Raw genomic sequence first — 23,579 nt, forward strand, 5'->3', positions numbered from 1 at the left:
TCAGCATCCTGTCCCAGGCCCTTCACTAACTGGCCCCGGTGCAGTCTTATCTGTCAGCCTTCGCCTCAATGCACTCTGCACTTCAGCCACAGCTGAGCTCTCGAAATCCTAGATACACACACTTACAAATAAGCACTTGCTGAAAGAACGTGGCTAGGACTCAGCCCTGTTTTATCCCTCGTCCACTGACATATTCCGCATGCCTGGGGCGGCAACGCCCCCGTTTCCCCCTCCTGTACTCCGAGCCTCTCAAGCAGCGCGGGGAGCAAGTTCTCCCTCCTGCGTCCCCCCACGCGCCCCTTCCCCGCCGCCCCTTCCATTTACAGACGCGGGCGCAGAGCCCCACCCTCAGGGACCGGAAGGGGAAGGGCTTCCGCTCCCCGGGCCCGCCATCTTGGCTGCGCTGGCCGGAAGTGGCCCGCGAGAGGCGCGGACTGAGGTTGCGCGGCGGCAGCTCTGCAGTCCTGGTTGCCGGCTGTGTTGCCCTGGCGGTTCCGATCTCGCAGCGGTGCCGCCCGGCGGCCACCAAGCCCCCGCGCCAGCTCGCCCACTGCCCCTCGCCCCGCCCCTCCGCCCAGCGGCGCGCACACCTCGAGCAGGTGGACGCGCGCGCTCTGCACCTGCATCCCCGCAAACATGGTGATGGTGCGGACGCCCGAGCTTGGGGGTCTCCCCAGCCCTCAGGCCCAGGGAGGGAAGGATGGCAGCCGTGACCCCGAGTCCCCTCCTGCAGGAGAGCCCCGTGGAGCCCTGTGGCGCCGGGAGGGAGGAGCTGTAGAGTGTGCCCCACTCCCAGAGACGCGAGGGCCTTGGCGCGGTGCAGGTCTGCCCGCCGCCTGGATCGGACGGGACCGAGCTGGTTCAGTTCCTGCTGGGGAAGGACGAGGACACGAGCCCCAGCTCCCTCTCCGAAGTGGTGAAACGCGTGATCCGAGGCTCGAAGGCCCTGGTCCCCGAGATCGTGGCGAGGGCCGCAGAGCACCTGCGGTGTCTTGGGGTTTGAGCTGTAACAGCCTGACCGCAAGCACCCCACTTACAACCTGATCGGCAAACTAAAACCTCTTGAGGAGGAGGAGGACCTGGAGGAGGTGGCCCCAGATCTGGCCTCCTCATGATGGTCTCGGGCCTTGTCTTCACGAAAGGTAATAGCGCCAGTGAGGCCCAGGTCTGGGAGATGCTGCGTCGGTTGGGGATGCGTCCCTGAAAGTATCACTTCCTCTTTGGTTACCCAGAGAGGCTTATTATGGAAGGTTTTCTGCAGCAGCGATGCCTCAGTTACAGGCAGGTGCCTCACACCAGTCCGCCTGAATGTGGATTCTGTTGGGGTCTCCGAAGCACCCTGAAAACCGGCAAGATGGAAGTTCTGGGGTTTGTGGCCAAGCCGCATAAGAAGGAACCCAGCACTGGCCAGTGCAGTATCAGAAGGCCCTGGCAGACGAGGCAGACAAGGCCAGGGCTAGGGCCGGCATCCGCCCCTGGTGAGGGATGGTGAAAAGAGGCCAGGGGCCCCGTGGGTGTGGGAGCTACTGCCTGAGTTATGAGCAGAAAAGGGGGACCCGAGGCCATCGAGTCGATTCTCGCTCATAGCGACCCTATAGGACACAGTGGAGCTGCCCCATAGAGTTTCCAAGGAGCGCCTGATGGATTCGAACTGCTGACCCTTTGGTTAGCAGCGGTAGCACTTAACTACTATGCCACCAGTATTTCCAGAAAAACGGGAGGAGGAGTCGTTATTTCTGTAGAATTTGTATTTGTGTAACTTTAGAATTTGGGTTTTGTATCCTGCTACATTTTGTTACGTTTAATAGGCTGTTTATAAATGAGATCAGCCGACTTTTTTGTAGGGTTCTGTAAAATGGATTTAAAAACTCTTATTCTATAGTGTTGTAATCTTATTCTTGAAAGAATTCAGCAGTACCATGACCTGGTTTCAGTAAAGAACAATTAGTGTCTAGCATCCCAACATATTTTGCCTGTTGTATATTAAAAAAAAAAAAAAAAAACTGACATGTATTTCTGTTTGCTTAGCTGTTATAGTATCTAGAGGAAAATAAAAATCCATTAATTAGAAGCAAATGCTGGTACGCTTAATGTTGAGCATCTTCTTTTGTGTGATGCACTGTTCGGGACATTGGGGGTGAAGCATTGAACAGGGTACAGTGCCCACCCTTCAGAATTGGAGAGTGAGCAAATACACCAGAAATTACACTGTGGTGAGTGGAGGGCTGCAAAGCAATGCAGAAGAGGGACCCTTCACCCAGCTGAGGTTACTGATAGTCAGGCCTTGGGGGAGGAGGAAAAGATGGGTCAGGTGGAGGGGAGGGGAAAGGAAAGAGGAGTGGAAGCGGGGGGTGGGGGGATTACAGTGTTAAAAATGATGGTGATCACAAATACACCTTGACAGCTTGAGAAGAAGACTTGATATGTGGCATAGCTGGAAAACACTCCACCCTCGTCACTGCTCCACAAACTTTGATGGTGGCTGTTAGCATCTTGGCCCTCTGCATCTCCCTTCTCTCAGCCTCTACAAGACTCCCTCTTCTACTAAAGCCCCCAGAGACCAGAGAGTGTAACAATACTGGAATGTTATGTTGTAATGATGGAGAGTATGTGTGTCCCCCACTACCAAGAAGCTCCACTTCAAGATTTCTCCACCATGGCACCAGGAAGCCCAGGCCTCTCCTCTGTGTTTCTACCAGCCGCTCTCTGCCTGCCACCTCCTATCGAGAGAACCCCTAAGGCATCCCTAATTCTTACCAGCCAAGAAGGGTCATCTTAACCAGCTCTGGCCTCTGCATTGCCTACCACCTTCCCTCAGGCTAACTGCTGTAGAATAGATACATAGAATAACAGGGAACACAGAGGGGAGGTGACCAAGCCATCTATGGGTGTGGGGTGAGAGGAGATTGTGAAACTCTTTCCCTACATCCAAAAAAAAAAAAAGTTGCCATCGAGACGATTCCTTCCAACTCATAGCGACCCTATAGGTCAGAGTAGAACTGCCCCATAGAGTTTCCAAGGAGTGCCTGGTAGATTTGAACTGCCGACCTTGCAGCCATATGCAAAAGAGCTGCTTGCTTGCTTCTCTGCTGCCAGTTTTTTCTGCTTCCAGTTGTGTCCATATCACATCTGAGTAAAAAAAGAACAACACACCTGAGCATGTTATGGTTGGCATGGAATACAAATTTGGGCCCAGCCCCAGGGACCCAGCAAATCAGATGGTGACCAAAAGCTATCAGTTCTGGGCAAAAAGTTTGCTAATGATTAAAAATATGACTCCTAGGTAGTTTATAGTTAATTCATTAAAAATAATGAGTGCCCACTCTATGCCAAGGACTGCTGGGTGCCAAAGTTATAAAAATGAAGAGACTTTTCCCTCAAGGAGCAATGATGTTGATGATAATTACCCACATTTGTATTTCTCACAGCTGAGGGGTTACCAGAGTGGGCACCTGAGGGCCAGATTACTTGGTGAGTTGCCTAAGGTCACTCGGCTGGTAAAAGATGCACCAAGATGAGAACTCAACTCCCTTGCCCCCCCCACCCCCCCAATCCTGTGTCTGTTTCAATAAGTGGTACATGATTTTACCCAAGAACATCAAGGACGAAATGAGGCATGTGTGATTATCTCAGTTGCCACTGCAGTCCTTATGGGATGAGGTACAATAGAAATAGCCCTCATCTGTAGGTGACAGAGGTGACTTTGTGCAAGGTCAGACACACAGTAGGTGGCAAAGACAGGACTAACTACAGCAGCATTTATTAAACACCTGTTATAAGCCAACCAGGAAACCCTGCTGGCATAGTGATTAAGTGCTATGGCTGCTAACCAAAAGGTTGGCAATTCAAATCCACCCGGCGCACCTTGGAAACTCTATGGGGCAGTTCCACTCTGTCCTATAGGGTTGTTATAAGTTGGAATCAACAGCAACAGGTTTGATTTTTTTTTTTAATAGACCAACCAACCCGTTGCGGTTGAGTGGCTTCTGACTCATAGCGACCCCTATAGAACAGAGTAGAACTGCCCCATAGGTTTCAAGGAGCACCTGGTGGATTCAAACTGCTGACCTTTCGGTTAGCAGCTGTAGCTGTTCACCATTACGCCACTGGGCTTTCCTGGGACAGGCCAAAGGCATATTTTTTTCTTCTACTTCTTGCAACTACCTTAAAGTAAATATTACTAAATAACCCCCTTTTTCAGAAATTAATGATAGTCATGTTTTCAGCCGCTGCTGAGTCATCTCCAACTCCTGGTGACCCCATGTATAACAGAATGAAACGTTGCCTGGTCCTGTGCCATCTTCACCATCATTGGTATGACTGAGTCCATTGTTGCAGCCACTGTGTATTTTGAATGCCTTTCAATCTAAGGGACTCATCTTCCAGCACTGTATCGGACAATATTCTGTTGTGATCCATAGGGTTTTCATTGGCTGATTTTCAGAAGTAGATCACCAGACCCTTCTTCCTAGTCTGTCTGAGTCTGGAAGCTCAGCTGAAACCTGTCCACCATGGGTGACCCTGCTGGTATTTGAAATACCAGTGACATAGCTTCCAGCATCACAGACATGCAAGCCACCACAGTACAACAGGTGGTATGATAGTAATACGTGCCTTTTATTCAACACCTAAGATGAACCAGCTTTTTTACGCTTTACATATGCTTTGGTGATTTTTGAGCTCCTTACAAGACAGAGAGCATCTGTCCCATGTTATAATAAGCAAACTGAGACTCCGAAAAGCTGTAAAATTTGCGCAACGTCTCAGATACTCTATGACAGGACAAGGATTGGAACTGAAATGTGATTGAGCTGAAAGCCCGCACTGTTCATTGTTTTACATTTCCTGCGTCTTGGAACTTCTCCCAGACTCAGGTCGTCTGCATCCCCATTCATGCTCCTTCTTCAGGACACCCCCATCTCTCTGGAGATACAAACAACAGCTGTGTCACCAAGGTAACGATGATGAGACACTGGCCTGCAGAAGGGTAAAAATGAGGCTAAAATAAAGCTGGGGAATTATCTGGGAACTCCATCCACCCCACCCTGCCTACCCTCACCCCAAAGTTCTCAGAGTGCTGACTACGTGTAGAATGTGGACTTTTGCCCAAACTCAGCATATTTTCTCCTATGGGGCATCTTTCCTCAGTCTTACTTAGCCTGCCCTCTCCACTAACTCTATCATGCCATGGAACAATCAAATAGCATTTGTGGACCTGCAAATATGATTCCCAGAGTTGTTTTCAATCCAGATGGCACAAAGAGGCTGGCAGAACTTGTCGCCTGCCTTGGGGGGGGCCTTGGGTCGTGAGACCAGAAAGGAAAACTACATCCTTGACATCATCAACTTCTCAGAAGCACCAAGAGTGTGGCCTCTGGACCTGTGTGCAGAGCGGGCATGGGCTGTGGTGAGGGCAGGAGATGAATGCTCCTGGGCTTACGGTCATTCACATGAAGGGGCAGGAATGCCTGGATGGCCCTCCCTGCCCCTCCTTCAGGCCCAAACACAGAACTAAATCTTCCTGGGTGAAACACTGTGTGCACAGTGAAGGGGATGGAGTGGTGGTAGATGGAGCCCTCCAAGTCACACCTAAACTACAAGGAGGAAGTTGTCACAGTGCAACTAGAAAGCAAAGTCACTCAAGGAAACTATCTTAAAAAGTCTGAACCAGCTGCAAGCTCTGCAGGGACCTTGGCACTCGCGGGATTCGGGACATGTGGCCCACTGGGGCTTGGAGAATGGGTGTTTGGAAACAGGCTTGGGTTAGTGACAGTCCCATCATCTGGAGGAGCAGCTCATTTGAAGCTCTGCAAATCAGGCCTGGATTCACAGGCTCAATCACAGTTTCCACTTGAGATAATTAGGCTTCGTGCCTTGGTCATGGTGGCAACTGATGCTTGTGCAAATTATTCCTCAAATTGTACAGCCTGGCGGAGGAGGCAACAATTACCTCTCAGCGGAGACATGGTGTGCAGACAAAGGAGGCATGCTGAAAAGTGCCCTAATCAAAGCTTTCTAAAAGTTATGACTGTGTGACCTTGACCAAGGAATTCTAAACCCCGGGGGCTGCAGAGCTAGGAAAGGGTTGAGTGGGTGATTGGAGCAGGAGCCAGCTACAATCCACACCTCACCCCATGTCCTACCAGCTGCATTCAGACTCCAGCCCAGGTCCCCAGCCAGTCCTGGCCAATAACAATAGCAGCTAGCATCTATTAAGCCTCGTGTGCCAGGCATGGTGCTAAGGATGATAACCTCATCCTCTCACGCATCCACACTGCAGTCTTATGAGGCAGGTTTTCCATCTGGAAACCATAAGAAAAGAATAATTCCTTCTAATCTTTCAACACACAAGTTAAATGACTTGCCCAAGCTCATGACATAGATGGCAAGACTTCATCTCACATACTATGGACATGTTATCGGGGGGATCAGTCCCTGGAGAAGTACATCATGCTGGGTACAGTAGAAGGTCAGAGAAAGAGAGGAAGGCCCTCAGTGAGATGGATTGACACAGTGGCTGTGACAATGGCCTCAAGCATAACAATGATTGTGATGATGACACAGGGCAAGGCGGTGTTTCGTTCTGTTGACAAAGACCTGGCGATCTGCTTCCATAAAGATTACAGCCTAGAAAATCTTATGGGATGTTCTCCTCTGTCACATGAGGCCGCTATGAGTTGGAACCCACTTGATGGCACCCAACAACTAACAACATGACATAGCTATTGAGTGGCAGATCCAAAACTTGAACCTAACTCTTCTGGGTTCTCGCTGGCATTCTACCCTCCTGGCCTCCAGACGGTTCTCCAGGAGCAAACAACCTCCCTTGGGGCTGAGAGGAAAGGAGAGGAAACCTCTCACCTTCCTCTTCTATATTACAACCTAGAGCGTCCAGGCTGGAGGGCAGAGGCAGTGTTGTGGGGGCAGGGACAAGGTGTGGGGGGAGGACAGCCTTTTTGTAGAGGACCTAGATTGGGAGAGGGGCTCATTTTTGCAGGATGATACCCCTCAGCTACTTCCCAGTCCTGCTGCTGCAGCTCCGTGGTCTGTGCTGGGGGATGTTGTTGAGGGGAGACAGCAGCCTCAGCCTAAGAAAATTCTGGAAGCCTGCTAGACATACAGCCTTTGAGGGATCGACACATGCCTGAACTATAGAGAGAGTTTGCTGTTGTTGGGTGCCATCGAGTTGATTCCGACTCATAGCAACCCTATGTGACAGAGTAGAACTGCCCCGTAAGATTTTCTAGGCTGTAATCTTTGTGGAAGCAGATCGCCAGGGATTTCTCCCTCGGAGCTGCTGGGTTAGAAGCCTTTTGGTTAGCAGCCGAGCAGTTAACTGTTGGGCCACCAGAGCTCCTTTCAGTAGAGAGAGGAGGCCTGCTGAAACGGAAAGCTCCTGGCCCCAAAGTCAGACAGACCTGGATTCCAATCCCAGGCTGCCACTTAGTAGTAACATGGCTTCAGCTGAGTTGCCTAACCTCTCTGAGCTTTGGTTTCTTCGTCTGTAAGATAAACAATACTGTTGTTGTTAGGTGTTGTTGAGTCGAATCTGACTCATAGTAACTCCATGTGCAGAGTAAAACTGCTCCATAAAGATGTCAGGGCTGTGACCTTTGGAAGCAGATCACCAGGCCTGTCTTCGGAGGCGCCTCTGGGTGTGTTTGAAACACCAATACTACTACCTTTAAAAACCATTGCTGCTGAGTCGATTCTGACTTATAGCAACCCTATAGCATAGAGTAGAACTGCCCCATAGGGTTTCCAAGGAGCACCTGGTAGATTCGAACCACCAACCTTTTGGTTAGCAGCCATAGCTCTTAACCACTACCCTACCAGGGTTTCCCTTTAAAATAGAGACAATACTGTTACTACTCATAAAACAAACCCCTCACAGCACTGTGAAAACCGAATGAGTTACTAGAAGCACCTACCACAGTATCTGGTACAAGGCAACTACCGTTATTATAAAACGTATTCACACATTCAACATATATGCGCTGAGCATCTTCTCTACACCAGGCACATAGTAGGTGGTGAGGATACAGCTGAGAACAAGAGACAAAAATCCTCACCTCATAGAACTTACACCCTATTGTAAGGAGACAGACGATAAGCAAAATAAAGAAGTAAAATATATAGCAAGACGGGCCATGGGATACAAGTCCTAGGGAGAAATGAAGCAGGAAGAGAGGGAGTCCCTTCCTCCACCAGGAGGGGGGCGGGGTGTTGCCATTTTAATTAGCCTGGTTAGGGAAAGTTTCACTGAGAAGTGACATTTAAGTCATAAGTGAAGGTGACAGCAAATGTTGAATTATCTGTATTTTTACAACAGTAATTTAAAAAATAATGATAAAATGATTGAAAAAAATAGTATACAGACAAAACCCTAAAAAAACCCTTTTTTTTAAAGTGAAGGTGATAAGGAGTGAGCCAAGAAGCCAGGGAGGGTGGGGGCAGGGGAAGGGACAGAAACAGAGAGTGAGAAGGCCCAGGGTGGAGCAGGCCAGGATTGTTCTGAGTCCCAGCGAGCAGAGTGAGCAGAGGGGGAGGGGGCCGAGTAGACGGACGTGCGCACCTTCTCCTGAAGGAGCTTGTGGAGCTGGCACAGGTACCGAAAACAATGAACAAACACCGGCTTGTACCGACAGTGAGTCAAGCACTACACCCAAGAGTTGCTATAGAAGTTGAGCTGAGGAAGAAACCCTGGGCATTGTGGGAGCTTCCACTTAGCCTCAAAGGGGAAGGAAAGATAAAATATGCTTCATTTTTGTTTTTCCTAATTATAAATGCTATGGTAGAAAATTTGGAAAGTTCCATAAAATATAAAGAAGAAAATGAATTCTCTATAATCCTGGCAGCCAGAGGCAGCCATGGTGAAACAGTGTAGTGTGTTTCTACATCTCTCTCTAGTATCTAGTTTTCACGTGCCTAGAAATACAGCCAGAATTCTCCTCAGAAGTGACAATGGTGAGGCCTCATCTTGCTTACTTTGGACGCATCACTGGGAAAGACTGGTCACTAGACAAGCACATCGTGCTTGGTGAAGCAGCGGGTCAGTGAAAACAAGGGAAACCCTCAGTGGCCTGGACTGACACAACAGCCACAACAATGGACTCAAACATACCAATCACCAGGAAGACGGCACAGTACCGAGCAGCATTTTGTCGTGTTATGTATAAGGGTGCCATGAGTCGGAGCCGGCTCAACAGCAACTAACAACAACAGCAACCGGGTGTGAGGGATTGGTTGATACGGTAATATGAGTTACGGTAGTGGCACTGGGCCCCACCCCATATGACATTCCCCTCAGATATTTCAGAGGGCTCCAAATGAGATGTCACAAGCCTGTCTGTCCACTGAAGACATCATGAAGGGCCCGTGGAAGTCCACGGAGGAAGCCTCTTGTGGAGATGCTCTGTAGGGTTCCTTGTATCCACGGCTGCCCCAGGGTTCTAGAGTGATGCTGGGTTCTGTGCAGAGATGGGCAGAGTGTCCTTCTCCCAGCTCCGTGCCAAGCTATCCCACGTGGGTCCACTGCTCCTCAAGAAGGCTGCAGGTCTCTGCTTGCTACCTCCTGCACGTAACTCTGCAAACTTCAGCAGAAAATAGCCACCTCCACAGGGACTAGTCCAGGCTGCATTCCACCACAATTCCTCTCCCCAAACCCTAGGGAAGAAAAAAAAAGAAAAGAAAAGGCAGTCCTGTCTCCCAAAGCATGGCTGTTTACGTTGCTGAACCAGAGAAAATAACATCACCGTTTAGGCCAACAGTGACCACACAGTTCCGGATTCCCGCCCCCCCACCCCAAAACAATTGAAAGTCTGCCTCCAGGGTGAATTAAGTTCTCTGCCTCTAGCAGACCGCCAGCAACTACAGCTCCCTTCCCCCCACGTTTCCCCTTCTCCTCATCAAGCTTTCAAAACCTCCGTTTAGTGTTAGAGACACTGAGAATTTAGGTGCGAGGCTGGAATGGAGGAATATATTCCTGGCAAGGTAAACAGCTCCAGCCAAGGAAGCAGGAGTGTGCACAGCTGTCCTGGGAACTAGGAAGGGACCAGCTAGGCTGGTGCCGAGAACCTGCAGAGGAGATGAGAGGGTGCTGGGACAGCAATGGATGGATAGCAAGGAGCACGTGGCGGCACATTGGGAAGATGGACTTGCTGGTTGGGAAGCGGGGAGGCTGGAGGCCCAGAGGCCAAGCGGCAGACTTTGGCAATAGTCCAGGTGGGAGTCAATGACAGCCTGACCAGGGGCTGGTGGCAGCAGGAATGGGTTAGGAAAGGACTGAGTGAGGAGATGATTTGATAACTGAATAGCTGTGGGAAATGAAACAGAGGGAGGTGGGAGGCATGACTCTGCAGTTTCGAGCTGGAGTGACTCAAATATTAGGATCATTAATCACAAGAGCGAGGTCTCCATGGGGGTGCTGGCTTCAGGCATGTTGAGTCTCAGTTCTTGTGGACATCAAATGGACACTTAGGGATGGAACTGGGAAGGGACTCTGAAGTTGGAGGTAGAGGAGACAGCCAAAGCCATGGGGATCGATGAGATCTCCTTGGGGGAGAAGACCCATCTCTCCTTCCTCTGGGGGAGAAAGAAGGGTCTTAGGAGTCCCAAGTCCATTAACCCAGTAATGCAGTCCTGCTCCCAAAGTTGCCTATTGGGGGCAAGTGAATATTCTAGATCCACTTATACAAAGGGTCTGGGGGATAAGTGGAAGGGGGCCTCAGAAGATAGTAAGCAGCCAGGGAGCAGTAGAGCTGGGAAAAGAAGGCGCAAGTTGTTGTAAGTGGGTGTCAACAAAGAAGTGGCCAAATATTCCTCATGCACCCTGAAAACAGCCCTGCAAAAACAGTCATGTGCCACGGAAGGACCCACGACAGACCTAGCCAAGGCTTAAATGGCCAACAAACAGGATCCCGGGTATAGTGACCTTTCTCTCCCCTCTTTATTTGTGGACCTTGCTGCTTAGAAGGGTAACTATTCAGGTAACTCCATTGCCTTTAGTCAGATCTTCTCAGATCTCTCCACAGGCACGTGGGAGGAGGTTCTCACTTGGGAAGAATCCCCATGTTCAGATGCACGTGGACACCTTGCCCAGGCACAAACACACCATTGGCCTATACACACAGAAGTATCTCCTCCAACACCACAGTAGACGTGAAGAAAAAATACCATTTGATACTTTGCTTAGAATCTTCCATGTATTTTTCCATTTAGTCTTACAACGATTGTAAAGGAAAGAGATTACTTTCCCATTTTAAAGGAAACTGAGGCTCAGAAACCCTCATTTGCCCAAGATCCCGTGTCTAGAAAATAACAGATGGATCCTGGTCTAGGAACTGTCTATACACTCACATGTTATATTCTGCATTCTTCACATACGTGTGTGCGACAGACTCACACACACAAAGGCAGATCCATCCCCTGCAGACACAGAAAACGTCTCCAAGGGCAAGGACCTTCATTTTGTTCACAGATGTATTCCAACTCCTAACACGGCATATGGCACACAGTACACGCTCGGGAAATTTTTTAATTAAGTGAACCGAATGAATACGCACACATACAACACTTATGTTACACGTCTTCAGACCCACACACACACACTCACCCCTCACATACTGTCATGGATTGAATTGTGTCCCCCAAAAATATGCGTATCAGTTTGGCTAGGCCATGATTCCCAGTGTTGTGTGATTGTCCACTATTTAGTCACCTGATACTAATTTCCTGTGTTGTAAACCCTATCACTGTGGTGTTAATGAGATGGATTGGCAGCAGTTACTGTGATGAGCTCTACAAGACTAGATTGTGTCTTAAGCCAATCTCTTTTGAGACGTAAAAGAGAGAAGCCAGCAGAGATCAGGTATGGTGGACCTCATACCATCAAGAAAGCAGCACCAGGAGCAGAGTGTGTCCTTTGGGCCCGGGGTTCCTGTGCAGAGAAGTTCCTAGTTCGGGGGAAAACTGATGAGAAGGACCTTCCTCCAGAGCCAACAGAGAAAGAAAGTCTTCCCCTGGAGCTCACACCTTGAGTTTGGACTTCTAGCCTACTAGGCTGCAAGAAAATTAATTTCTCTTTGTTGAAGTGACCCATTTGTGGTATTTCTGTTATAGTAGCACTGGATAACTAAGACACATACACATCAAATTTGCTGCCTGGAAGGAGATCCCAGGTGGGAAGCACCAGCTCTTAGCGGAATTACCTCCTCATCATCAGCCCACTGCAGGTCTCCACAGCCTCCTTCCCGGAGCAGGACACCAGTCCTCTCCCCAAGCTTAGCACAACCTACCTCCTTCTTTTCTTGTTGTTGTTAGGTGCCATCAAGTCAATTCCGACTCATAGTGACACTGTAGGAAAGAGGAGAACCAACCCAAAGAGTTTCCAAGGCTGTACTCTTTACAGAAGCAGACTGCTACATCTTTCTCCTCAGAGTGGCTGGTGGGCTCAAACCACCGACCTTCTGGTTAGCAGCCGAGCTCTTAACCGTAGTACTATCAGGGCTCCTCCCTCCTTTTCTCAGCTGAGTCAAAACAAAGTTAGAATTTTTCTAAAATATTGTCACTAAGAAGGAAAGCAGAGAAAAAAAAATCAAGAGACTACAAACAGTGCGGCAGATGAGTTTACAGAGCCAGATTCTGATCCTCCGGTTGGTGCAGCCTGGCGTACTGGTGAGGTGGTACGCACGTGGAGCCCAGGCCCTGGCTCGGATGCTCTGCCAGCAGATAGGATGCCCAGCCTGAGGAAGGAGGGGGTTGGCACAGCTGCCCAACCTGGGGCTTCTCTATTCCTCCAGATCCTGCTTCTTCCCACTTTCAGGGCACAGAGCCTCTTGCCACTCTGGTTTTGAGCTAACTGCAGTTTATGCCCTTCTTGCCATCTGCTGTGCCCTGGGCTTGTAAACCAGCCTAGTACAATCCAAGCCACTCAACAGGACAGGGCCAATCCCTGCTGAAAACCCCAGACAGCCCTCATTCCTTCCCAGAGCCCCAAGGCTCCGCCGGGAGTGGCTCCTGCTCACCTCTCAGCCCATCCCACTCCACCCTGATCCAGCCCTCAGATACTTTTGGAAAGCAGTTCTGATTGACTGCACCATGAGCCCAGGACATAATCCAGTCCTTCCCAGCCCTGCTTGCCACTCCCCGACACGTGTGCCTCAGCCAGTCCCAAGATTCTACTGCATCCGAGACCTCACACAACTTGCAATCAGACACTGGGCCTGTGCACCAGGACCACCATGGCCTTGGGATTAAGTACAAATTCCTGAGCCCTCTGAACCAGAATCTCTGCAGGCCAGACCCAGAAACCAGCATTTTTAACAAGCTTCCCAGGGTTTGTTACACACCAAAGTCTAAGAGACGCCATCCCAAATATACACAATCACACACACACACACACACACGATATATATATAATAAGAGCAAAAACGTTTACTGAGCACTTACTCCATGTCAGGAAGTGCTTTCAGCACTAAGTCTTTTAACCTTCACGACGCTGTGGCGGAGGCACCATTATTGTCCCCATTTCACAGTAACAGTTTGGCAGTTCGAATCCACCAGGTGCTCCTTGGAAACTCTATGGGGCAGTTCTACTCTGTCCTATAACGTCACTATGAGTTGGAATTGACTCAACGCAATGGGTTTGGCTTTTTTGGTTTTTGTTCAAGTTCCTACAGCCAGCTGGTGTGAAAGTGGAACCCAGGCCACCTGACTTCTGAGCCTACAGGCAGCCACCACGCTGTCCCCAACATGCACGAGTGTATGCCCACACTGACCCTCTCCCGCCTACAGGGTCTCACCCGCTCAGACCTGCTCACATAAAAGCAGAAAGAAGGCCAGGGCATTGGTGAAGTCTCCTGGTTTCTCTCTCAGCCCAAGTCTGGCATACACAGACCAGAGCCCACAGCGCCAACAGCCACAGCCAATGGGGGAAGAGGGTCGCAAGCCCCGGCGCCAGGACCCTGGAAGCACCCCCAGGCCTGAGCTCAGCCATCTCTGCTGCAGGAGGCAGCCCGCCACAGGCCTCAACCTCCATGGCCTCGAACCCTGCCTGCTGGCCTCCGCTGCCCAGTGGGTCCTGGTTCCCGGAGACCCGAGCCCCCTGACAGGGCCCTCCTGGAATGCTGAGCCAGAGAGCAGATGTGCTTGCAATCTCTCCAAAAACTAGTCTTCTTAGGACTCCTGCCATGAGCCAAAGGCAGGGTGTGTGTGTGTGTGCGCGCGCGTGTGTGTGTTGGGGGGGGTGGTATGAAGGATTGGAAAAACGACCAAAATACCATAACACAGAAAAGCGATCCAAATAAAAAGCAGCAACTGTGTATCTGGAAAGAATAAACGAAGAAGGAGAGGCGCGGAGCTCTGCAGTGTGGCCAAGAGGCTGCCAACCTTGGCAGCCGGGGGTGGAGGCTGGGCAGCAGCCGCCAACCGGCCACAGGGCCGCTGGGAGCTCTGGCCAGGGGCAGGGTGCGGGAGGAGCAGAGCCTGGGCTGACTCAGGGGCCTGAGGAATGATCCTAACCAGCAGCATTCACTTCCCAGGCTCCAGAGAGGGGTCAGTGTCTCAAAGGGAGTCCTTGAAAACTCAACCACCCAAGACCCTATCTAGAGGGTCCTTCTCACCCTTGTCCATCTGAAGGGTGTGTCTGAGAAGGTGGAAAGAGCCAGGATTACGCCTGCAGGGCATTGGGAGAGAGGAGAACCTCAGGAGAGGGCTAGGAACCTCTGACAGTGTGGCAGAGATGGGAAAGATTTATTCTGGGCCACAGAGGACAGAGTCAGTGTGCTCAGGTGTAAGCCAGGTCCCTGCTGGGTGACCTAGAACAAGTCCCTTATACTCCATGAGCACAAATCTCCTCACTGTAAAACAGGCAAAATCAAGAGCTCCCTGTGCCCCTTGGGGTCAAACAAAACTGATCATGGACGTGAGAACCTTTTGTGAGCAGTCGCTGAGCAGTCACTGATATCGGCTCCCTCGTCCTAAGCTCGCACCAGGAACCAGGTGCAGAGCTGAAACTTCGCACATATTGATACATGTATGTCTGTGAGGTGTTATTATCCACCACCTGTCTGTCAGTTTGTCTTACTGTGGTGGCTGGTGTGTTGCCGTGATGCTAAAAGCTATACCACCCCTATTGCAAACACCAGCAGGATCACCCATGGTGGACAGGTTTCAGAGGAGCTTCCAGACTAAGACAGACTAGGAAGAAGGACTTGGTGATCTCTTTCTGAGAAAATTAGCCAATTAAAACCTTATAGATTGAAACAGAACATTGTCTGACTCGCTTATCATATATATCATCACAAGGGATCAGGTGCTGGAGGAAGATATCATGTTTGATGAAATAGAGGGACAGCAAGAGCAAGGGAGACCTCTTGGTGAGATGGATCGGCACAGTAACCACTGGTGATTACGACGATGACATAGGATCGGCACATTTCATTCTGTTGTACATGGGGTGGCAATGAGTCAGAATCAGCTCAGTGGCAGCTATCTATCTATCCAGTATTATTATTCCCATTTTACAGATGAGGAAAATAAGGCCCAGGAAAGCAAAGAAACTTCTAAAAATTGGCAGATGCAGGAGGTGAACTGGGTCTATCTGACTGTGGAGCCCATGCCCTCTCTCCTAAACCAGGGACGGATTACCCAATAAGCAAGTTATGCTCCCGGGCTTACTTGTACTTACTTACTGATCTGTAGTGCACAATTTCACCTGTTTTTCACCACCTCAGAGAGTGGGTGCTTCCAGCATTGCAGCTGTTTTTGAAACATCTTAATTGGTATTCCTTCAACTCCCAGAGAAACCCTGGTGGCGTAGTGGTTAAGAGCTACAGCTGCTAACCAGAAGGTCAGCAGTTTGAATCTACCAGGAGCTACTTCAAAACCATATGGGGCACTTGTACTCTGTCCTATAGGGTTGCTGTGGGTTGGAATCGACTCAGTGGCAATGGGTTTGGTCTTGGTTTTGGTTCAATTCCCAGAGCCTTGTTTTTCACCAGTGCCTTCCATGCAGCTTGGAATTCTTCCTTCAGTATCATAAGTTCTTGATCACATGCTACCTTTTGAAATGGTTGAACATCAGCCAATTCTTTTTGGTACCGTGACTCTGTGAATACTTGCCATCTTCTTTTGATGCTTCCTGTGTCATTCAATATTTTGCCTATTGAATCCTTCAATATTGTAACTCGAGGCTTTAATTTTTTCTTCAGTCCTTTCAGCTTGAGAATTGTGGAGTGTGTTCTTCCCTTTTGGTTTTCTATTATAATGAAAGGTGCAAAGAACCATGTCTTTGCACCTTTCATTGAAATACTTTACTTTGTCTTCTCAAGCTGCCCTTTCAAATCTGTTCAGCTCTTTTACTTCATCATTTCTTCCCTTCGCTTTAGCTACTCTACATTCAAGAGCAAGTTTCAGAGTTTCTTCTGACATCCATTTTGGTCTTTTCTTTCTTTTCAATGGCCTTTTGCTTTCTTCATGGATGACGTCCTTGATGTCATCCCACAACTTGTCTGGTGTTCGGTTATTAGTGTTCAATGAGTCAAATCTATCCTTGAGATGGTCTCTAAATTCAGATGGGATATACTCAAGGTTGTATTTTGGCTCTCGTGGACTTATTTTCATTTTCTTCAGCTTTAACTTGAACTCGCATATGAGCAATTGATGGTCTGTTCCAGTTGGCCCTGGCCTTGTTCTGACATGATGATATTGAGCTTTTCCATTGTCTCTTTCCACGTATGTAGTTGATTTGATTCCTGTGTATTCAATCTGGCAAGGTCCATGTGTATAGTTGCCATTTATATTGGTGAAAAAAGGTATTTGCAATGAAGAAGTTGTTGGTCTTGCAAAATTCTATCGTGTGATCTCCGGTGTCATTTCTATCACCAAGGCCATGTTTTCCAACTACAGATCCTTCTTCTTTGTTTCCAGCTTTCACATTCCAATCACCAGTTATTATCAGTGTATCTTGATTGCATGTTTGGTCAATTTCAGACTGCAGAAGTTGGTAAAAATCTTTGATTGCTTCATGTTTGTCATTAGCGGTTTGTGCATAAATTTGAATAACAGCCATGTTAACTGGTCTTCCTTGTGGGCGTATGGATATTATCCTACCACTGACAGCATTGTACTTCAGGATACATCCTGAAATGTCCTTTTTCACAGTGATTGCGATGCTGTTCCTCTTCAACTTGTCATTCTCAGCCTAGTGGACCATGTGATGGTCTTCAAAGTGGCCAAGACCCAGCCATTTCAGCTCACTAACGCCTAGGATATTTATCTCCAAGCATTCCATTTCATTTTTGACAACTTCCAATTTCCCTAGTTTTTTTATACTTTGTACATTCCACATTCTGATTATTAATGGATGTTTGCAGCTGTTTTGTCTCATTTTGAGTCACGCCACATCAGCAAATGAAGATCCCGATCGCTTTACTCCATCCATGACATTAAGATCGACTCTACATTGAGGAGGCAGGTCTTCCCCAGCTGTAGTTTGAGTGTTTTCCAACCTGAGGAGCTCATCTTCCAGCACTATATCAGACAATGTTCCACTGCGACTCATAAGGTTTTCACTGGCCAATTTTTTTAGATTGCCAGGTCCTTCTTCCTACTCATAGTCTGGAAGCTCCATTGAAACCTGTTCACTATGGGTGATACTGCTGGTATTTGAAATACTGGTGGCAGAGCTTCCAGCATCACAGCAACACCCAAGCCACCACAGTATGAGAAACTGACAGACTAGTGGTGGAAGCCACGCTGCTACAGGGCAAAGTAACGAATTCTTATATTGCAGCCCACTCAGCAGGATGGGCAGTGTCACAGTTGGTGAGCCAAAGGAAGAGGCAATGTCTAGAAATCCTGGCAAGGAGGCTGGCCAGGGATGTCTGGCAGCAGGTGGCAGGACCTCTGTTTGGGCTTGGGCCACAGCGCTATGTCTAGGAGGCTTGGTGGAGGGAGGTGTGCCCAGACCTGTCATCCCATCTGGACTGTGGGCTTCTCAAGGGCAGGTACCAGAGGGAAGCCCCAGTGGCATAGCAGCCTGGAGGCTGGTGTACCAGTTGGAGCGGCCAGAAATGGTAGCTTCTTTGAGCCTGAGCAGAGGGGCCATAATCCACCATGAGGGCCATCAGCCTGGGGAGGAAAGCAGACAGCATCAGAGCTGTGAAGCAGGTGTTGAGTGAGATAGGTGAGGAGCTGGGAACAAGCTGAAGTACTAACAGGGCCAAAAAAAACCAAAACCTGCCACCGTCGAGTAGGTTCCGACTCATAGCGACCCTAGAGGACAGAGTAGAACTGCCCCACAGGGTTTCCAAGGAGTGGCTGGTGGATTCGAACTGCTAACCTTTTGGTTAGCAACCGAGCTCTTAACCGCTACGCCACCAGGGCCCCGTTAACACACAGCCAGAGATAAAATAGAGGCCTGGACAGGTCACAGGGATTGTTCAGGGACAAAATCCATAGCCATCACCAAGGCCTCCCTTACATCACCCTGATGCTCAGCAAGCCTGAGGTGGCTTTTCTGGGGACAGGTTGTCACACCTGGTCTTGGGTACAGAGATCAAGACAGCAGTACGTTATGGGATGTGGAGTTGAAGACGCAGGCTTGGAGACCTACTTACTACCTATATGACCTTGGACCAGACAGTTAACCTCGCTTTGCTCGTGACAGCCCAGGTCCAGACAGGAGCAGAGTGAAGGACTGTCTCCTTCCATGCCTGCTCGCCGCTTCCTGGAAGGCTCTGCCCCATCACCTCCTCCATGAAGCCTGCTCCTCTGGCAGAGCAAGGGAGCACTTCTGTAGCTTCTGACATGCCCCCCATGTGCCTTTCTGACAGTTTTGATGTCTTTACTCTAATAACCATGAGGCATGTCTGTCACTCCATCTGGACCATGAACTCCTTAAGAGCAGATCCCATCATGGTGCCAGAGAGAGGGGCACACAAGTGTTCGAGAAATGAAGAAAGGACTAAATGAACAAAAATGCATTGGGGGAGCCTTTCTGAAGCAAGTAGTGGTTGATCTGGGTCTTAAAGGAGTTCCTGTATTGAATAGTACTTTTTCTTCAAAGAAATCAAAACTCTTGCTGGTTCCTAATGCTTAGACTAGGCCATATTAGTCCCAAAATGCTAGAAGAACTCTCTGAATGACCTTCATTCATTCATTTAACATTTATTGAGCACCTACTATGTGTCTGGCACTGTGATGGAGCTGGCAAGCAAAAGCTAAGAAGACATGACCCCTATTCTCAAAGGTGTAACTGAAGTAACCAGGAATGGCGTGCAGATAAACATATGGATAATTACAGACTATGACTGTCTTAGTCATCTAGTGCTGCTATAACAGAAATACCACAAGTGGATAGTTTCGACAAAGAAATTTATTCTCTCACAGTCTAGTTGGCTAGAAGTTCCAATTCAGGGCGCCAGCTCCAGGGGAAGTCTTTCTCTCTCTGTTGTTTGGCTCTGGAGGAAGATCTTTGTCATCAGTCTTCCCTGGTCGAGGAGCTTCTCAGCGTAGGAATCCCTGGTCCAAAGGACACACTATTCTTCTGGCTCTTGTTTCTTGGTGGTATGAGTTCCCCTTGTCTCTCAGCTTGCTTCTCTCTTTTATATCTCGAAAGAGATTGACTTAAAACACAACCTAATTTTGTAGATTGAGTCTTGCCTCATTAACATCAGAGAGGTAGGATTTACAACACATAGGAAAATCACATCAGATGACAAAATGGTGGACAATCACACAATATTGGGAATCATGGCCTAGCCAACTTGACGCACATTTTGGGGGCACACGATTCAATCCATAACAATGAACATCTATATAGAGGACTCTGTAGGAGCTACTACAAGTCAGAATCAACTCAACAGCAAAAGGTTTGGTTTTGGTTTTGTTTTTTATGGGAGCCCAGGAAAGAAACATCTAGTCCATACGGAAGGGAGCAAGGAAAGACAGGGTTGCCATGTGTGGCAATGCGGACCATGCACTGCATAAGCCGGGGTATCTCCTGGAGTTGTGTGATGTAGGGGCCTGGTCCTTCCAGTTCAGCAGCATCTGCAGCCTCACCCCAGCACCCCACCCGGTCCATCTACCTGGTCTGGTGGGTCTTTTTCCTCCCCAGGGCCAGGTCCCTCTCCTCTCTGAAGAGAATTCCTTTATCCAGCCTTAGAAGATGGTTTCTCCAGGAAAACTGCCCAGGAGGGCCTGCTGCCCCGTTTCTCTTGCCAGCTCTATTAAGCAAACCGGCTCCTCTCAAAGGCTTACATTTTTGGGAAGCGTGATTCACGGGAAAAAAACTCTTTCCACAGCTTTCTAACCTTTGATGTGACCCCAAAAAACCTGTGGCTAATACAGAGTGATCTAAATCTCACAAGGCTCGTAAACACAAGAGCCATACTGCATTGGGCAGTGAAAAAGGCCCCTGGCTAGCCAGCCCCCGCCACCAGCTGAAGGAATGCTTCCCTTCCCCACCCTGCTCCAACAGCCCTCCCTCCAAGCCCTCCACTCTCCTGGCACCTCCTTCGGGTACAAGACTTCAGAAGCTGGGAGAGGGCTTGCCAAGGCCCTCCATGGCCCACCAATCCCTAGCTGGACCCATAACTCTCTGCCAGTCCGGTTTTGTCAAGAGGGCCTCAGTTGGTGAGCAAGGGGAAAAGCCAGAGAAACGGCCTTCTAAAATACAGCCTCCTAGCTAACGGACCACAACTACCACAGCCTCCACCAGACTGAGTCCAGTACAACTAGATGGTGGCCGGCTACTACCACTGACTGCTCTAACAGGGATCACAATAGAGGGTCCTGGACAGAGCTGGAGAAAAATGTAGATCAAAATTCTAACTCACAAAAAGAGACCAGACTTCCTAGCCTGACAGACTGGAGAGACCCCAAGAGTATGGCCCCCGGACACACTTTTAATTCAGTACTGAAGTCACTCCTGAGGTTCATCCTTCCGCCAAAGATTAGACAGGCCCATAAAACAAAGCTAGACTAAATGGCCGCACACGCCCAGGGACAAGGACAAGAAGGAAGGAGGGGACAGCAAAGCTGGTAACGGGGAACCCAACATCAAGAAGGGGAGACATGTCATGGGGTCAGCAACCAGTGTCACAAGACAATATGTGTATTAATTATTTAATGAGAAACTAATTTGCTCTATAAACCTTTATCAAAAGTACACTAAAAATAAGTTAATAAAATACAGCCTCCTTGATGGGAAGAAGAAGAACAGTTGGGACCAGAAAAACTCTTGTAAATTGTCAGTGACATAACCGCAGAGGTCATACCCACTGTGGACACAGGCAGCTACAGGTCTTGCTCAGACTGAGGTTTCTGGAAGCTTTCCTGCAAAGCAAAACAATATAAATGAAACCTAGGTTTTCTATGAAAACGGTGTTTTTTTTTTGGAGATCAATCTATCAGCAGCAAATTTAATGAACCAGAACCAATATGCCTGTTCTCAGCACAGTCTACCTCTTTCTAAAGTAGGGTACAGCAGAAGCCGGGCAAGGTAGTAACCAATGAGATAACATAAATGAAACGCCTGACATGGTGCCTGGCTTGTAGTAGGCGATCAATAAACAGTTGCTGTTATTACAATGCTTCATTTTATTATTTGAGCAGTCCCTCAGAGAGGAACTGTGCAGAGCAGAGAGAGGGGCTATAAAGTTTCCAGGAACTAGTCTGAGGGCCAGCCTGCCTGCCCGGGGAGGAACCCAGGGAGACCACCAGGCTAGGGTTTCACATCAGGAACTAGCTGACTGTGTGGAAAGGCATTTGTGCACCTACCGCTCGTGCTGAAAATAGTCCTACCGCACAGCAGACCACGAAGGCAGATGGAGAGACGGTGGTGAAACCACTCCGGTGCCCAGCTTCAGGACACTTAGTGTAAGACTTTCCTTAACTTTCTCAACACACACACACTCCCTGTAGCAACTTTGAAGTTAAACGCTCTTGAAACAGGGTTCGGGCCACCCTGGCAGTGGGCCTGGGTTACCACACTCTTTCCAAAGGCAAGGAGATGGAGGCTGGGCTGGCTGCCAGCAAGGCTTTCGTGGCCCTAGCAAGCCTGCCTGAATCTCCCATTCTAGCAGGTGGACAACATGCTTGACCCAGGCTCAGGACAAGATGAAAGAGGGGTTTCCTTTCCTGCCTGTCCCAGTTATCTAGTGCTACTATAACAGAAATACTGCAAGTGGATGGCTTTAACAAACAGAAATTTATTCTCTCACAGACTAGGAGCCTGGAAGGTCCTTGTCTTCAATAGTCCGCTGGTCTAGGAGCTTCTCAGCGCAGGGACCCAGGGTCCAAAGCTGTGTTCCACTCCTGGCACTTCTTTCTTGGTGGTATAAGATCCCTCTCCTCTCTGCTGACTCTTTCTCTTATATCTCAAAGATTCACTCAAGATACAACCTAATCCTGTAGATTGAGTCCTGCCTCATTAACCTAACTGCCTCTAATCCTGCCCCATTAACATCATAGAGGTAGGATTTACAACACATAGGATAGTCACATCAGATCACAAAATGGTGGACAATCACACAGTTCTGGGAATCATGACCTAGCCAAGTTGATACACATTTTTAGGGGGACACAATTTAATCCATAACACTGCCCCTCTTGAGCACTATGGAAGGCCTTACTCCCTGAAAAGACTCTCCAGAGGTTTCTCTTCTTTTAATGGCCAGGAGCACACCAGAAGCTTCACGCAGCACAGAACTTCTCTCCTCCCCAAGGATTGAGGCTGGGTTGTGGGAAGGACTAGCTTATGTCCTGCTGGGCACCACCTATCAGGCCACAGATATGGGGCCAGCTACACTTCCATACCCTGGAAATGCCACCCACCGCACAAAGGCATCTGCCTTCTCCGCTTGTTAACTTCACGCTCAACACCTGGAGAAAATTGCCTGCCCTCTTCTGCTGTCCCTAAAAAAAAAAAAAAAAAAACCTCCATTTTAATCGAATTCTCACCTTCTCCCTGGAAGGAGAACTACCCCATAGGGTTTCCAGGGAGCAGCTGGTGGATTCGAACTGCCAACCTTTTGGTTAGCAGCCGAGCTCTTAACCGCTGCTCCACCAGGACTCCTTGGTGTGTGCAGGGGCTCAAAACCAAGGGAGAGGCTCCCAGGAGGCCTGCCACCAAGTTGATGTTTATTAGTCACACTTTAGGATTTGGGGTGAGGAACTATCACTCTGTCACTTACCTGTGGTCATCCTTTAGGATTTGGGGTGAGGAGCCATCACTTACCTGTGGTCACCTTTTAGCCTTTTGAGCCTCAGTGTCTTCATTTGTGAGACAGAGATAACAACACCACCACTTGACAAGGTTGCTTGTGCGAGGAGTGAAGAGGAAGTATGAGGAAGTGCTTTGCAAACCACTAAGCGCCACACGATAATAATAACTGTAGTTGTTGTTGTTATTGCTGTGAGTGCTATAAAAACAGCCACTGTTCTTCTGAAAGACTCCCAAAGCCTCTGTATCTTTCCCAGGGAAACGTCACCAGAACCTTCTAGACTGGAGTCTCTGTCTCCTGACTTTGTGATCCTGCACAGCCAGGGCAGGACAACCAGGATGAGGTCGGCCT

The 23,579-nt window shown here is 48.9% G+C and overlaps 1 protein-coding gene across 1 annotated transcript; it reads left to right on the forward strand.

Moving 5' to 3' along the window:
• The first annotated feature begins 408 nt into the window (after positions 1 to 408).
• Positions 409 to 2,228, forward strand: MAGEF1 (MAGE family member F1). Its single transcript, XM_049874830.1, is given in 7 exon segments — positions 409 to 722; positions 724 to 798; positions 800 to 846; positions 849 to 987; positions 989 to 1,077; positions 1,080 to 1,397; positions 1,400 to 2,228. Coding segments are annotated over 7 exon segments (837 nt in total). The 5' UTR covers positions 409 to 636; the 3' UTR covers positions 1,483 to 2,228.
• Positions 2,229 to 23,579: the final 21,351 nt, after the last annotated feature.

Source organism: Elephas maximus, chromosome 1, assembly GCF_024166365.1.
Source record: "Elephas maximus indicus isolate mEleMax1 chromosome 1, mEleMax1 primary haplotype, whole genome shotgun sequence".
Lineage (NCBI taxonomy): Eukaryota > Metazoa > Chordata > Mammalia > Proboscidea > Elephantidae > Elephas > Elephas maximus.